This window comes from Diceros bicornis, chromosome 24 (assembly GCF_020826845.1).
Source record: "Diceros bicornis minor isolate mBicDic1 chromosome 24, mDicBic1.mat.cur, whole genome shotgun sequence".
In the NCBI taxonomy this organism is placed as follows: domain Eukaryota; kingdom Metazoa; phylum Chordata; class Mammalia; order Perissodactyla; family Rhinocerotidae; genus Diceros; species Diceros bicornis.
The window spans coordinates 9,927,275-9,941,281 of record NC_080763.1 but is presented as its reverse complement, the minus strand read 5'-3'; the positions used below and the strand labels follow the sequence as shown (position 1 = coordinate 9,941,281).

The window sequence follows — 14,007 nt, the reverse complement described above, 5'->3', positions numbered from 1 at the left end:
AACATTCATTTAGACCACACATTTTATCTGTTAAATAATGAATCCCAATTGCTCTAAAGAAAACGTAATCCACCTTCATCACCTTTCTCCTTAAAAAAGTTATACACAAAACATTGTAGACGGGCCGGACCCGTGGCTTAGCGGTTAAGTGCGTGCGCTCCGCTACTGGCGGCCCGGGTTCGGATCCCGGGTGCGCACCGACGCACCGCTTCTCCGGCCATGCTGAGGCCGCGTCCCACATACAGCAACTAGAAGGATGTGTAGCTATGACATACAACTATCTACTGGGGCTTTGGGGGAAAAAATAAATAAATAAAATTATTAAAAAAAAAAAAAAACATTGTAGACAATATTTCTGATGAGGCCCTGAATACAGGTTTTAAAGATGTCACGCAAGCGGTCAATACACGTACTAACAACAGTTCTCATTAGTTTGCCCTCCTCTCGAATTTCCAGTTTGCTTATTACAGGACTTAACTAACTTTAAAACTATATGTGGGATGCTGGCTCTTTTGGGGCACTTTACTGACTGACCCTAAAATCTCAATTAGAATTGTTAATTCTGGGCCGGCCCCGTGGCTTAGTGGTTAAGTGCGTGCGCTCTGCTGCTGGCGGCTGGGGTTCGGATCCCGGGCGCGCACTGACGCACAGCTTCTCCGGCCATGCTGAGGCCGCATCCCACATACAGCAACTAGAAGGATGTGCAACTATGACATACAACTATCTACTGGGGCTTTTATAAGTAAATAAAATCTTAAAAAAAAAAAAAAAAAAGAATTGTTAATTCTAACCCAACCAGAAGGCCCCTGATCTATCAAATCAAATAAGATTTTCTTGGGGCTGGCCCAGTGGTGTAGTGGTTAAGTTTGCGAGCTCTGCTCCCACAGCCCAGGGTTTGCAGGTTCAGATCCCGGGTGCGGATCTATGCACTGCTTATCAAGCCATGCTGTAGCAGGCATCCCACATATAAAGTGGAGGAAGATGGGCACAGATGTTAGCCCAGGGCCAATCTTCCTCAGCAAAAAGAGGAGGACTGGCATCAGATGTTAGCTCTGGGCTAATCTTCCTCACACACACACAAAAAAGTTATCTGGATTCTGTTTATACGAAATACCAAAAAGGCAAATCTATAGAGACAGAAAGTAAATGAGTGGTTGACAAGGGGTAAAGGAGAATGGGGAGTGACTGCTAATGGGTACAAAGTTTCTTTTGGAGGTGATGAAAATGTTCTAAAATTAAATTGTGGTAATAGTTGCACAATTCTGTGGACTATACTAAAAACTACTGAGCTGTAAACTTTAAATGGGTAAATTTTATGCTATGTGAGTTATAACTCCATAAAGCCATTTAAAAAGATTTCTAGGGTTTTATATGGGTTTCTGTATCTATATTTTAGTAATACGGAAAGTACTATATTAAAATTTTTTTCCAAGATTAAAAAAGAGTTACCTGAAAATTTCTCAGCTGCCCAATAGTTCTTCATCTTATAGCTTCAACTAAATATTTACTTCACTCTTTCAATTAACTATTTACTTAACCTCCTCCAACAAGCCAAATTTCATCCAAATGAATTATAATGCAAAATACTGTTATTGAGTTAAATAATTCCTTAATTTAAATGCCCTAAATTAAAACCTTAAAAATGAAACTTCAAAAAGCAAACCAAAATCGACCAATCGAACCAACCAGTCAGTCAGAAAAAGCTCTTCTGTGCTAAATAGTGTTTCTATAAAGCCCATGACACAGGTCTCTACCAAAAACTATTCAAAAATAATTAGTCTTTGCTAAATTAGGTAACAATTTACAAGTACCCAAACCAGTCAGTTTCCACAGATATTACCAGCAATTTCAATTTCACAAAGTATGCGAGAGACAAAGCTTGCCACTTCTGATGTTTCCTTTATGCTTCATGACTTTTTAATGTATCAACATCTTCTAGACATGTGCTGTGATCTGGATGACATACTCCATAAGGCAGTCTTAAATTTCTACAAAGGTATGAACTGTACAATTTTTAAAAGTGAACTTTTAGCAGTACAAACTGCCTGAAAAATATCTAAGCTATATTTAGTTGGAGGGCTCTAGTGACTATAAAAATTAGTGACCTATTTTCACTAACAATTATAGTACAAGCAAAACACTGAAAAGACTTAACATAGAGCTATTTAGTTTTTAAAGTTTTCTAAGAATGTTCTGGTATTCACAATCTCAATTTGCGTCATCTGTTAACTATTTCAAATTTCTCAGTTTTGGATAACTTGTCTACAGATTGGAAAGTGGATTCAGTTCCCAGTTTGCTATTTTTTAATCCTTGTATATTTGAGGATTCAGACTCAAACTGACCCAGAAAGCAATAAATGATTTCCTCGGCCAATCTATCCTTTTTTTCTTTTGCTTAAAACAAACAAAAGCCCTCACACAGAGCATTTATTAAGTATTTGTTGAGAACCTTGTATATTTAAGCTGAAAGAAGGGAAAAATAAAACCTTAAATATCTAAGTTGGTAAAAGGTTCATTCACACACAGAATCTGGGGATTCTAAGTATTTTACACACATAAAATGTCTCTGCTGGAAAAAAAGATGAAAAAGTATTTGCCTCTAAGAGACAGACCTCTGTCCATACCATCCAACATTCTTCAAAACAGAATCATTCACTGAGTCCATAAATTGTGATATGAGATGTTTTGTGTGTATGGAAAAGGATGCTGGGGAAGTATGAGAAAAAAGGTTTTTTTAAAAGTGAAAATTCTATCTTTCTAATAGCTTAAAAATACACACATATCCAACTACCTCCTGTATTTGATTAGTCACACCTCAAATGACAGGCTCAAAATGAATTTCTCAACTCCCTGCCACTTCTCCTACCCAGTTCCCTGTCTCAGGAAATAGGTCTACCACTAGTCATGAGCTCATGGAATCCTGTATTTCCCTTATCATAGCACAAGAGACCCCGTGAATTATTTCTCATTTTAGATTTTCAGGTCCATGAGGGAAGAGATCATGTCTTTTTTGTTCCTAGTACTTAGCACATAGTGACACCTGATTAATATGTAGGACAAATGAATGACAGCCATCATCGTGACTTCTCCCTTATCAGAGGAGTTGGGAATTCTTTTCTATCCAGGAAAATGGAGTCCCATAGAAGCTGACCTACAAACAATATCCTACCATTTCCATTGTGTTATTCTATAGAATACATAGTTCTAATTTTTTTAATCTATACAGAAACATAATTGATTTTTAATAAGAAAATATTGGACTCAAAAGCAAATTCACAGCTTACCAATCAAAGCTTGATTTGCAGATTACTGTTCATTAATGACTTTTAAAAGTTTCTCAACATCATTAGATACACACTCCATTACTGAAAAATGCCACATAAAATAATTGGAGAGGACAAAAGAGAAAAGATGTAGTTGACTAGAGGTCAGAGCCCATACATTCTCTTTCCCTGAGCTATTTACTTATAAATCTGCTCATTCATTCAATATTCCCAAATCGGTAAATTTTTTAAAAAGTCTTTTCCATGTTAGAAGCAAAGTATAAGGTAATTTAGACACAAAGGAATAATTTCTGGGAGCTAGGAAATCCACTTTCAATGTATTTTAGACAAAATTAACTTAGTCTGGGAGTTTTTCTGTATAAAATGAATAATCCCATTGTACTTAATGAGCTCCTTATTCTACTGACTGTAGGAAACCAGTACAAGATCACACTAGATGGCTGACTAGTTGTTGAAATATAGATGGAGAAAATGAAGATGTGAGATATGGAGTAACACAGAGTTAAGCTGTGGGTTGACCACAGAACAAAAGCTGCCACTTCTAAGATCAGCCCTTTGACATCCAAAACAGCCCTACAGACTCTCAGCAATGATAATATTCTACTGCTTCATAAAAAGTGAAAATTTTGTTTACTACCTATTTACATGTTTTTTTAAATATTTATTTGCTGTTGTGATTGCCAAGTTATCATTTCTGGAATATAAGATTGTCAATGGCACCTACTCATGATGACTACCCAGACAGCTGCCTACACAATTATCTTTCTCCCTTTTTTTTTGGCAAGGAAGATTGTCCCTGAGCTAACATCCGTGCCAATCTTCCTCTATTTTGTATGTGCGACGCTGCCACAGCATGGCTTGATGAGCGATGTATAGGTCTGCGCCCAGGATCTGAACCCAAGAACCCTGGGCCGCCGAAGTGGAGCGCACAAACTTAACCACTACGCCACCGGGCCAGTCCCCCTATTTACATCCTGAAGCATGACGGCATACTGCAAAGATGTTTTTCTAAAGCCAGGTAAGTTTTGCAATTCTGTTTGCAAAACAAAACCAAAAAAATAATATACAGACACTCCTTGCTTATCCTTATCATTTTCATTTCTGAATTTTGGTAACAAAGGAAAGTAAGCAAGCCGCATCTCCTCTAGATGTAATACCAAATTTGATGCAATTTTCTACCACTTATGCTAAAGAAAAGGAGCAGTGCTAAGAAGCCAAGACATTCATTCAAAGTTGGTAATGAATTATGTTCTTATTCTTTGAAATAGTACAACAGTTCTTGAATAACATATTCTTTAAATAAAATAATTAAGCCACATAAAGCATGACTCAAACAAAACAAAACAAAAAAAAACCTGTTTATCTACATCCCTGCCTGAGACAGTCATATCACAGATGAATACAAAGCCTAAATTTAAACTGGGTTACACATGACCTATGCTCTCTCGTGGTCTGCTATACTTCCGGCTCACCTTCAATTTTCTTTGTCATGTGTTCAACAGAAAATGAGCAGGAAGACAAGGATTAAATAATCATATATTGAGCACCTATTTAAAACAAATGAAACCTGGTCCCTGCTTTCCAGGAATTTATTTTTAATAAATCTTAATATTGAAATGTTCCATTTATAGTATAATCTCTATTGTAAGCCCAATTAGGTAGCTTGTGTTTAAGACTATCTTCTCAAACTCACTAAAAATTTCATTTGAATAAAAGACTGATGAAATTATTTGTCAGTAGGTTTCAAAGTAACGAACATGAATAAAATAAGCCATAAGACAAAATTGTGTATGGCTGTAGTACTAGCTGTATTATAGCTATATCTTATATGCTTTTTTATATTAAAAAATTTAATGGTTCTTCTTGGTGAAAGTTCTAAAGGGAGCTGACACGACATGTTATACTCTACTTTTTAAATGTAGTATACACTTTCACCTCAGATGCCAACTCAATCACAAGATTCACTCTCCGTAGTCATACCCTTCATATACAAAGATTTTCTAATCCATCACAACTGTCAACAGATTTTCTTTTAGCAGTGGCAATAAAACTGCAGTGACCCACATATATAACTACTTTGAAAAGTCCAAGGACATGTATTTGGCTTTTGTTACTAGCCGTGAAACTTTGGACAAATCACTTAACCTCTGTTTCCTCCTCTGTTAAGATATAGGTAATAACAGTATCTATCTCATATAGACAGATATGAAGATTTAATGAGATAGTACTTGAAAATTTCTATGATAATGCCTGGCATATAAGTGCTAAGTAATGCTAGCTATCATTGTTACTAGCTAATGTCAAGGTTAGAAAAACTTAAGAGGCACAGAAAGAACCAAATTCGTTGATTCTGGTCTCATTAGTGTCATACTCCAATAAACGAATCTAAGCAGCCACAGACTGTCTATATAAAATTATCCATTTAAAACTGATTAAAAGAAATTTTACTATATATTTTCTAAATACTGGAAATAGTTTAACAGTTTGATAAGGTTTAAAGTTTAGCTTAGGGGTTTACATGAACACAGACTATTCATATTTAAGACATTTGTTTGGTTCAAATGATATCAGTTGATAGTTATCTCTCTTCTTTAATTAATACACTGTCTAACTACTGTGATTCCACAATTTCTGTTTAAAAAGATACCTCGTTCATAATATTTGCAAATGTAACTCTGGAAAGAGATGCATGATTATGAATGTCCTGTTAAACCCTGAAAGCCAAAACGTAGGAAGCTAAAATGAAATCTTTAGGTCCAGAATTGGTCAACCTAATTTTTTATACCAACAACACATTTCAGATTTGTATAATTTTCACTTAAATATCCAGGTTCAGCCAAAATAATACACAGGAAGAGAGTGAGGAATGTCTGCTACCAGAAAGCTCTAACTTCTTCCACCACCTCCTAAAGCAATCACTCCCACTCTCAGGTAGATTTTGCCTAATACTTACAAAATATCTGAATGTCTACTATCCACACAGCACTGTGCTAAGCTTTGGGTAGAATAAAAAGTTATTTCCCCTTCAGAATTTTATAATTAAATTGAACACACAAATATAATTAAAACACAAATACCTAGCAGTAAAGCATATGATTAAAGCCATACAAATTATACAATAGACACTGCTATAGAAGTACAGAGAAAGGAGAGAGAAACACTCTGGTGATCACAAAAGGCTTTCTGGAGGAGGAAATATTAGAAATGAGTTTTGATAAAGGAGAAAACAAAAGCTGGAGAAGGAAGGGCAAGAATTCCAAGCTACCACTCAGCATGAGTAAAGATCCACTGAGAGAAAAGTATACGGTGTGTTCCAGAGATGGCAAGTGTACCAGTTTGGTTGAAACAGATCAGTCCTAAGGTCCAATCATGGAAAGTGTCAAAAGCCAGGTCAGAATTCTAAACTTTATTCTAGAGGCAAAAGGGAGTCAGTAAGTATATTGAGCAGAGAAATAGTATGATGAAAATAGTATTTCAGGAAGAATTTTGTGATGGTTTACAGAATGTAGGAGGGAGATGCAGTACAGATGCTAGTGGGAAAGACCAGTTGGAGTGTTAAAACCATAGTCTGGGTAGAAGGTAATAAGACCCAAATTGTTCCAATACAATTTTTCAACTTTAAATAACCCAGGATCCACATATAAAGCCTTAATGCCTTTTATGAAGACTTCCCTCCTCCCACTTTTTTTTTGTCACAAGAAGAACTGAGTTAGAATAATTTAGTTTCCTTACTCTCTCTTGCATCTTTTCCCATAGCAAAATCTTCTTGTCCATTTCTAATCATTAACTGTAACTCCTCTTCAAAATATCATCCATTGTCCTTCCTCGCTTACTGATCATTCTAGTCTGAACATTCACCTTTGCTTTATTACTTTTACTCTTTATCCTCTATTTAACCATCTACTCTCACCTAATCATTAACTCCAAACCCATAACTTCTCTCCAGCTTCATACAGTCAAATAAATCTACTTATACTCAACTTTCTCTTCCACTACCTCTTAACTTTTAGTCTATTTATATATGAGTTCAATATACCAACAACCTTTACAACCTATTCTAAAGTCTACTCAATCTCTTATAGTTTGGCTTCCATGCTCACTGCTAAAATTATACTCAGAAGACAACCTTCTCATACCCACTAAAACTTTATTCCCCTATGTATCTCAAGATTTCATATACTACTCAATAATAGCAGCTACCATTTATCTGGTAATTTTCCATGGTAGAAAACATGTCAAGTGCCTTACATAATTATCTCACTTAATCTTCAAGATTGCCTTATTAGAAAGGCTTTTCCATTTGACAGAAAAGGAAACAGAGGCTTAGAGAAATCAAGTTGCTTGCCCAAGATCACCCCACTAGGAAGTTTCACCACCGTCTCCTCTCTGGAAACTTCAATGTGGCTCTATTGACTATATGTACTCAGAAACATTTCCCTTAGTCCTTCATTAAGGATACAAACCATTTGAGAATTAATATTGATTCCATTCCTCAATCTGAATGAACAATGACAGCTGAAGACATAAAATTGTTTAGCTCTGTTGACTTCTGAAACTTTGGGAATGAGAAAATGAACTTAACTTCTTAAATCTTTTCTGAATGTTTTAGAAGGGACCCCTACGCACTGGAAGACCTAACTACATAAATTTGTAAGGTCTCTTTTAATTCTAGGAATCCGAATCAGAAGTGTTAACATTCAGCTTTTCAAATTTTGATTCTAGGAACAAGCAGGCTCATCTAATTGGGAAAAATCCACTCAGGAATATTTTGAAAATAATTTCCTATCTACACTGATCTGATCCTGGCATGCTACTTCGAGTCTCTGGGCCTATATTTCTTCATTTGTAAAACAGGGCTAACATATACTTTAGAGGGTTGTAGTGAAAATTAAAGCCTGACACAAATAAATGATCAATAAATTATGGCTTTTATTAATCACTTTCTTCTGTATCTAGAAGTAGTTCGGTCCCATAGGATTTTAGTTCAAATTGTATCAGCCACAAAAACTCTTAATGACTTTCAATCCAGTCCCTAAATATGACTACTACATAAATTTGGTCAATGGATTCCAAATAAACATATTAACAATTATAAAAACTCAAGCTCCCTCCTTTATCACACATTTACTCAAGGAATGTTTAAAACAGCTCTAATTTTATAAACAGAATCAACAGTGTACCTTATGAATACACATTAGCATCCAGTACCTTTCCCTCAGTCTCTTACAAAAATTCTGAAGTCTATTCCATTTCAGATAAAGGTATACAGAAGCTCACCTCTCTTAATCGTTTACTGTCTCTAGCTCCTCTTACCTGCCTCAGCAAAAGAAAAGCTAGGTAAAGAGATTATCTAGGTAGTACATACATAGCTAGGACATGCAAAGGTCAAAACCATCAAGGAATATATTCTAGAGATTCATAATAAAATATAAAATTTACTTGTGTAATATGGAGCATATTAGACATTAGAAAGAGCAAAAGAAGAAAGAATACAGATAATCAACCTTTTCATTTTGATACAATTTAATCCAAGCTTCTTTCATTTAAGGGAGTTAATAATCCCAGGTGGAAATGCAGAGAATTTATACATCCTGGCTAAGAGTGGAATAATAAATGAAGCAATTGAATTTTTAAAATATTGTCACCAATATTATTTGAGATGGAAGACAGAATATATTATATTCTGGCATAAAGTTACTATGCAAGGTATAGGAAGATAACCTTTTACCTAGTTGCCTCACAACACCTTCCCCCTCCCTCAAGGCCCATAGATTTCACAGGGCCACACCTTATTTTATCTTCTTGCTTAACTCTTAGAGGACTCCACTTGAGCCCATTTTCTTACACGACTGCCTCCTTCGTCTGATTTGATTAACGATGGAAAGGAGCCAAGAGTACCACTCAGAGTCAGGTGCCCAGGCAAGTGTTAGATAATCATTTTGGGGAGGGAGGGTTAATCAAAATATCACCTTATAATTAATTATTTCTACATGATCACATCTCAAGAAATTAATCCAGCTCTCATGGGTGAGCATTTCAGGGAAAACAAGCTCCCTGTGGACCTATGTCAGTGTTTAGTTTTAAATTATTAAATAAATAAGCATTCATGGTTAAACCAGAATCAGCTACACATTCTACTAGCCATTATAACAAACAGTCTAGGTGTAATCGGAACAAATTCAAAGACTGTAGCGTTTTGGTAACTGCTTAACAATATTTACCATGTGACAGCATGAGACGGCTACAGATTTCTTTGAACAAAAAATTAGGTATTAGGAACAAATTTTCAAAGGAAGGTTTATTATCAAGTCAAAATAAGCAAGACTCAGCTTGAACTGTCAGAAAAACCTTCATAATGTTTTCTTATAATGCCCTTCACATCAAACTACCAAGGGTCATGTGCTTGTTCAAACCTGTAGTCTCATCCACCCTTTGTCTCCTGTGGAATCTCCATCCTCCTTCTCCCTCAAGTTTTTCTAGACTTCCCAATCCCAAGAGAAAAATCAATAAATGCTACCTACAGGAATACCTTTCCTAAAGAACTATCAACAACTTAAAATTCTTTTAAACACAACCCAGAAAGATAATCAGCTTTAGAATGCTGAAACATCTAAATGCCTAGCACATACCAGGCATTTGGTCAAGGCATACTGAATAGACAATGTTAAGAGAATCAAAAAATTTAACAACTGGACAGTACATTTGATAATATAATCTATCCCTCTGGCTTTACTGATTTGTAAGCTGACACTCAAAAGGTTAAAGGGCTTGTCCATGGACACTGATATTTTGGAGCATAGCCATGACTAAACAATTCTTGTCTCCTAGTGCAGTGTTCCCTTCAGCAGGTTATATATATATACATATATACACACACACATATACATGTTATATATAGGCGTGTGCGTGTGTGTATATATATATATACACACACGCACACGCCATGTAAAAAGAAATTTTGATGACTCCAGCATTCAACCGTGTTATTTCTCAAATACATACTGAGGTAGCTAGCCAAACTTTCCCAGTCCTAATATACCTCTCCCATAATATAATTACTTCACCGATGTGAAAAATGTTTAATGATATCAAATCAAAAATGTCTTAAGCAACTTCTATGTGCAGTTCATTATAGTTTCTATAACGTGGTATTGCTGTAACTTGCAGGTTAAAAGTAATCACCTTATATGATTGAAAACTTAATCAGATATATGAGAGTTACACATAACTACAGAACTATAACATCAGGCAAGAAATGTTTCTTTGTGCTTCAAATTATTTATTGGCAAAGAAAACATTAAATCAATAAAAGTAACATCTGTAATTAGAAAATAGGCGGTGGGGTGGGTCACTGTCTCCCTAGTCAGTTTTCTAATCTGTAAAGAGTCACAGTAATACAATCTTTGGAAAAGGCCCAATATGTAAAAAGGTAAACGTGAAGTTGCTCCAGTTAAAGCGGACTTGGGGAGCAAACCCTGCTAGCCTCCTGCAAGCTCTGGAACCCCTAAGGCTCAGCAGAGTACTGTTTAAATAAATCAATCCTCTGACTCTTAGGAGCTCTTTATGTCTAAAAAGTGACTGTTTAAAATCCCAACGTGCAAGTTTGAAAAGATTAAGTCTTCTTCCTCAGAACAATTTTTTAAATTTCTCTTTTCTTTCAACAATGTCAAAATCATTTACTCTAGGAAAATAAGACCTATCTCCCATAGATTTTTACACCTCCCATACTCTTCCAATCACTTCTTAAAATGCATTCGGCTCGTTACTCCAATTAGCAGAAAACCTAGGGCAGGGGGTGGGGACGGCGCAGATTTCCTGGCTTAGACAAATGGAGGGTGACCTTTGTGGATCCCTAAGTACCAAGCGGTGCTTGAGAAGAGAGGAGGGAAAATACCCCAGGGGATGAAATTTTCAAAACGTATCTAAAACTGTGGTCGGGAAAAGACTCTCCACAGCCCGCTCTCAAGAACATATCTAAAGTCTACAAACAGAACAGAACCATACCTCACCAAACTCTAACATCAAGAACTTTTACCCACACAATTTGCACGGTTAAAAAGACAGCAGAAGAAATCCGGGTGATTTACTTCAATGGACTTGTCCGATGCCTTAATAATGAATGAACTGGAGGCATCACTGACTCGAGTTCTGAAGGAGCCTCCCTCTCAGCTCTGCCCCCTATAAAACCTGGAGCAAATTCTCCCGAATTTGGTATTTCGAGGGTAAGTCCGGTCCAATTGGAGCCTCCCCCCGTCTTCTCCGGCCTTCCTCCGGGGGTTGGAGCCCAGGGCGACCCGGGCGGCGCGGCCGGGCGGCGGGTGGGGGCGCCGGGCGCCGCGCCGCCCCTTCTCCGCTCGGGAGAAGTTCCGCCGGCCGCTCTCGGGCCAGGCCGGCCCGCGGCCCTCGCCCGCGCCGCGGCCACCAACACCCCCCTGGCCTCGGCGGCCCCAGGGTCGCGCCCCCTCCCCGCGCCGCCCCCGCGAACACCTCGCCCCCGCCTCCCGCAGCCGCCCGGGCGGAGCATTAACCCCTAGCCGCCCGCCGCCCGGCTCCGGGGAGGAGGCTGGGCCAGGGGGTGGAGTTGTCGCGTCTCCTCCCGGGAGCGCCCGGGCAGACGCCCGGCTTGTTTACAGGCCCCAGGCCCAGGCCTGGCCACCGCCGCCGCCGCGCAGGCCCGCGCCGCTCGCCCGCCCGCCCGCGGCCCGAGCGGAGCGCTTACCCGGAGCAGCCGCGGGCGGGCAGGTCCCTGGTCGGCCGAGGCGGCGGCGACGGCGACGGCGGCGGCGGCCGGGGAGGGGGCGGGAAGGGGGTCACCGCGGCTGCGGCCGGCCTGGTCAGGCCGGGGAAGGGGTGGAGGAGGGGAGGAGCCGGGCTGCGTCCGGGCCCCCGGCTCTCGGCGCCCTCGCGGTTCAGATCATCCGGGCGTTGGAGCGGGAGGCGGAGAGCGGGTCCCGGAGGAGGAGGAAGAGCCGAAGATTCATCGCTTTCGCGCCTCACTTGCCTGGCGCCCCCCCACCCCCCCTCCCCAACCACCGGTTCCCGAACTGCAGCCGCCCGAGCACCCAAAGCTTCGGGCCGGACCGGCGTCGAGACCACTGCTCCCTCGCTCCCGCGCGCGCTCCCGCCCCTAGCGCCGCCGCCGCCACCGCCTCGAGCGCGTCCCCGCGCAGGCGCGCTCACGGCGGCGGCTGCTGTCCCTCCCCCACTCCTCCGCCCGCCCAGCCCGGGCCGGCTCAGCCGCGGCTTCAGCTGCGGCGCGGCGGAGCAGCTGGAGAGACCCGGATGTCGTTAGGCAGGAACTGCGGCGAGGGCTGGGGCACGCGGGGGAGGGGCGTCGGTAGATGACGTCACTGCCTTACCCAGCTCCTCTCGCCGCAGCCGCTTGGCGGCCGGGCCCCCAGGCCGAGGCCGAAGGGAGCCTTCAAATCCCGGATCCAAAGCGAGACCGTGGCTTTCACGCCCCGGCGCCGGAGGCTGGGCAGAGTGTGCGAGTTGGGAACCCCGGGAATCAAGAGCCTCTGCAAGCCCGGCAGTCTGCGGAGCCGGGACTCGGAAGCTCCCCCTAGGCGGGCCGCGCGTCCCGCCCCGGCGCGTCCACCTGTCTGCAGATACACACCCACTCCCTGCGAAGACGCCGTCCACAGAGCCCCGACGACTGACCCGCGCTCTCGCCCTCTCGGGCGCGGCCGCGGACTGGTGGCGGCCCGGCTGCTGCGGCTCGAGCGCGCGCTGGGTCCCAGGCCGCCGCCAGACCCCTCCCCCAGGGCCCCACGCCTCCGTAGCCATCCTCAGCCAGTGACCCCGGCAGGCCCGCGCAGGTGCCCCGGCCACACATCTCGAGTCCCGAAGGGCAGCAACACACGCGCCCTACCCGCACCCACCCACACGGGAGAGCAGCTGATACAAGCACGGGGCACATGAGTTTCTGGCAGGTTTTCGGTCTCTTGCTCAGGGGATTCCACGCTGTATTTATTGGCACATGTTAGTCACGTGATTCTGTCACGGGAGACCTCCAACGACCTCCAGTGAAGTAGGAGGAACGAAGGATTTTTCAAAATCTGGAGGATAATCAGAAACGTAACAGCTGCTTCTATTAAGAGTTAGACATCGGCTAAACCTAATTGAAACTGCACGTGCAGGTGGCCAAAATCCAGTTTAGCTAGCTAGACTACAGAAAACCCAACCCACGCTGTTTGCAGACGCCTGGGATAGAATGACAAACCCTAAGCGGCCAATGAATCAGAACTGGGGAGCAGTACATCACCAGCACGGATTCCTATTGGTTGGGGTGCCTTTCCCTGTCTTGTCAAAGGTTAACCTGTTCATGAATTTGACCTACACCACATTTGCAGGAACAGAAGTTTAAAAGAAAAATCCATGTTTTCAAAAGATGCTCTGTTATATACAAAGAAAAATCAAATACTTCATTGTAGGAGGCAGGTACTTTAAAAAGAATACCTGAAAATATGAGCCAAATTGTGTTCTGGCCGATAAAAAGGTAAATTTGTGAGGAGGCCTCTCCGTTTTCTCTCAAGAGCTTACTGTAGCAATGTGTCCCTTGCTACTTTGTATCTCCTAAAACCACTTTTTTGCCCCAACTCTTAGATCAAAAGCGACCTATTTATTCTTTCTGCCATTCAGCAAATAGTTAGCTGCGTTATAAAACTGTAAAAGCCATCTCCAATTTGTTCAACATGACTTTTTGGGGAAGGTTCTGTTTCTT

The 14,007-nt window shown here is 41.3% G+C and overlaps 1 protein-coding gene across 7 annotated transcripts in view; it reads right to left on the bottom strand.

Moving 5' to 3' along the window:
* The window catches only part of PPM1A (protein phosphatase, Mg2+/Mn2+ dependent 1A), a 39,313-nt gene extending 27,241 nt beyond the window's left edge, over positions 1-12,072 (bottom strand). For 3 of the 7 annotated variants that reach the window (XM_058567051.1, XM_058567049.1, XM_058567052.1), the window contains exon 1: positions 11,324-11,610. Coding sequence is in view for 1 of the 7 variants with exons in the window: in XM_058567046.1 (XP_058423029.1) it covers position 11,372 (1 nt within the window). In the remaining 6 variants the exon portion in view is untranslated. Of the gene's footprint in view, positions 1-11,323; positions 11,611-12,003 lie in introns of those variants that run through there. The other 4 variants (XM_058567050.1, XM_058567047.1, XM_058567046.1 and 1 more) reach the window with 2 other exon arrangements.
* Positions 12,073-14,007: the final 1,935 nt, after the last annotated feature.